A 3380-nucleotide genomic window follows, 5' to 3' on the forward strand; every position below is an offset into this window, starting at 1 on the left:
GAAATATTGTGGACTGACAGCAGGGAGAAGATGGTATCCTACAACCACGAAGTCCTGTACTGGTGTGTTTGCGTCTTTCTATAGGGGTACATTCCAGACCTGAAGTGTCTAGGGATAAACATAAATGATAGCAACCACGTGAAACTGCCTGATGGTCTCTGCTGAGATCTCAAAAGTCAAAGATTCAGCTGCATGGATGCCAACACAGGCAAATTGAAGTGATAGTCTGTGAGGTCCACCAAGCCAAGCAACCCTACCCAGCATAGTGTTTCTGTCTCTTCTTCAAATAGAAGTAAACTAACTAACTTCTCGGGGTTGCAGCAGCCCATTCTCGAGCACTGAAAGTGGGGATAGGATGCTCAAACGAAGAACATAGAGGACACAATGGATAGGAGTACCCATCTATCAATGCTTTGCTTTAAGAACTGAAAACTAAACACAATTCAGATGTAAATTCTAAACAGAATTAGACTGGAGAAGCATTCATAAGTGACATAAGTAATTACACATACGGCAAAGTATCTATATTATTCTACAGGTTTGGGGAGAACAATTAACACAGAATAATAATACTGCTTAGATCCTCTGCTCAAAAGGGCTAAGAAAAGTAGGTAACAAGAAGGAAGGAGTGCTGATTCATGAAGACTCCTTCTTCTCAAAACTCCTCTATACAGTTGCTTCCTGGGAAATCATGAAGCTAAAGTTAGCTACTTTGGGACCTAACAACTCCAGATCTGAAAAAAAAGTCTAAGCTAGAAAAAAGACAAGCAATAGTGAACACTAGAGGGGCACTAGAGGGGGCAGTGTGCCATGCCCTCAGAGCAAGATCTGCAATGGAATATAGCCCCAGACCTTGGAGCCCTCTTCTGTATGGCACTGACTTGAAACAACTCAGAAACTCTGTCATGGTCACACTGCTGAGTGACCCTCAGAAGCTTATTTGCATGACAGCCCCACCTCCACAGGGGAAAGCTGGTATAAGAAGAGCTTGGAGGCTGGTCCTGAGCTGAGCGGGTCTGACAAAGCACAGCCTTGGGTTGTCTACACCATGGCCTGGGCTCCTCTCCTGCTCACATTTCTGGCTCACTGCACAGGTCAGGGAACTCTCTGGGTTGGTGGGGGATAAAGGCAAAGGATACTCTGCTTCCTTATATCATCTCATCTTAAGACCTTGTTCTCACATCTGTTTTCAGGGATCACCTCTCAGAATGTGGTGATTCAAGAATCGTCACTGTCCACGAATCTTTGGGACACAGTTACACTCACCTGTGGCTCCAGCACTGGGGCTGTTACAAGCAATAATGCTGCCGGCTGGATTCAACAGCAACCTGGCCAGAAACCATGGGGTCTAATGAGCAGTACCAATAGGCATCCAGATGTCCCTGCCCGATTCTCTGGCTCCCTGCTTGGAGGCAAGGCAGTCCTCACCATCACTGGAACCAAGGAAGAGGACGAGGCTGAGTATTTCTGTGTTCTGTGGTTCAGCAACCATTTCCACAGTGACAGATGGAAGTGGGGAAGTGAGACATAAACCCCAACTAGGTTTAATTTTTTAGTACTAAGTGCAACTGGTCCTTTAATGAAGTCAGCTAGTTCAAAGTCTTTTTAATAGTGTTGATGAAAAAATAAAAACAACTATTTCTGGAAACTCCAAAGGAAACAAAATTAGTCCAGGACTTGATAAACTCCTTTACTTATAATACTGATTACCAAAGACCTGGCTTGACATTCGTAGGACTTACTCTATTTCTTTTTTGGTATATAGGCTAAACACAGGGTCTAGGAATTTTTCCAGGCATGGAGAAGTAAAGCTCTCAAATGCATTTCCTCCAACAGTAACATCAATAGCAATGTCCATTCTCACTAAGAGTAAGGAGGAAAACAATCTATTTATGTATTTATGGTATCCATTTTATTAGAAAGCACTTTTTATGCACTATAAGTATATGGATTGCTATAAAATACATATAATACATATATTATATATAAATATGTAATAACTAGAATTGTATTTAAATTACAACTTCTAGTCATTAATTCCAGAAAAGAATTTTAATGTTTTTGAAATAAACTGGAGCATTCGTGATACTTAATAAGTAAAATGAGGTAGAAACAGAAAAGGAAACAATGGGAGGGTATTGAGAATAGTGGGTTGCATTTATGTTTTAATTCCTATAATTTTTCAATCAGTTTGTGAGTATAGATGTCTCTCCTGAAGCACTGAATTTATTTCTTTTGATCATTATTCAAGTGAATGCTGTCCTCGTGATATTCCATGTTTAGATTCTGGAGCATCTTGAATATTTCCATATGGCTTAACAATTTTTCTTTCCCAGTGTATAAGGATTCACTTAGTTCACCTTCTCACCAACAGTAGGTACCTTCTGATTTTGTACACTAACTTAAATAAAACACAGAAAAAGCACGTCATATCTTACTCATGTCTATCCCTTTGAAAAGTTGTATAAACACTCCTCAATAAAACTAAGAATTGAGCTCTCATAAGACCTACCAATTTTATTCCTGGAAGTGTACCCCATCACTTCTAGCCTATCATTCCCCTGATTTGACCATGAAATTTCTATCTGTAACATTGCATATAGGATCTACTTTCAGGCTGACATGATTCATGAAGGAAATTTTATGAAATGGTAGTCACTCTTACCTGAGGTCTGGATCTGTCACCACCAGTGACTACATACAATACATTCAGTAGAGGCTCAAGCATGTACCCCAAGATCTGACCTCACCCTTATAGATTATTGTGTCCTTGAATGACGTCTGGCTCCCTCCCTGGACACAAGACTGCTCTGCCCATCACAGGAACCTGCTCTAATGATGAGGCATTATACTCCTACACTTTCTGATTCACAACAACATATTTGAGTAGGAAAGCTAGCACAATCCTCCTGACTCAGATAAGTGCTCTAATCTGAGTGATTTCCTCTGCTTAGTGCAGAGGTTGCTTCTCAGCATGAGGCCTCACAGCAGGCAATGATTCTCAGTTACTTTGGTTATAGATTTTTATTTTCAAGGAAATATATTTACTAAATAAGAACTACATGACTACATCTTATTCCATCTCTGCCTGTGAGTCACAATTACAGTTCTCTAGAAGAAATGATTACATTTTTGGACATATAAACATCCAAGATAGAGTGGAGAGGAAACAGTGGGACTGAAGAGATAGCACAGTGGGCAGGACATTGACCTTGCAAGTGGCTGACCCTGGTTTGATCCCCGGAACTCCATATAATCCCTGAGCCTACCTGGAGTAAGTCTTGAGCACCACCACTGCTGCCATGTGAGCCACCCCTAAAAATCCCCCCCGCAAAGAAGAGGAAATAGAGCAGCTGAAAAGACTAATTACTAGCAAAGAA

The 3380-nt window shown here is 40.9% G+C and overlaps 1 gene segment (V, D, J or C); it reads left to right on the top strand.

Annotated features, from left to right (window-relative positions):
• Nucleotides 1-1030: 1030 nt before the first annotated feature.
• Nucleotides 1031-1486, top strand: LOC129407137 (Ig lambda-1 chain V region S43-like; the record flags this gene model as incomplete). The annotated part of the segment is given in 2 exon segments: nucleotides 1031-1094; nucleotides 1194-1486. Coding segments are annotated over 2 exon segments (339 nt in total), but the record flags the coding sequence as incomplete, so codon positions are not given.
• Between the last annotated feature and the right edge of the window lie 1894 nt (nucleotides 1487-3380).

This window comes from Sorex araneus, chromosome 9 (genome assembly GCF_027595985.1).
Source record: "Sorex araneus isolate mSorAra2 chromosome 9, mSorAra2.pri, whole genome shotgun sequence".
NCBI lineage: Eukaryota > Metazoa > Chordata > Mammalia > Eulipotyphla > Soricidae > Sorex > Sorex araneus.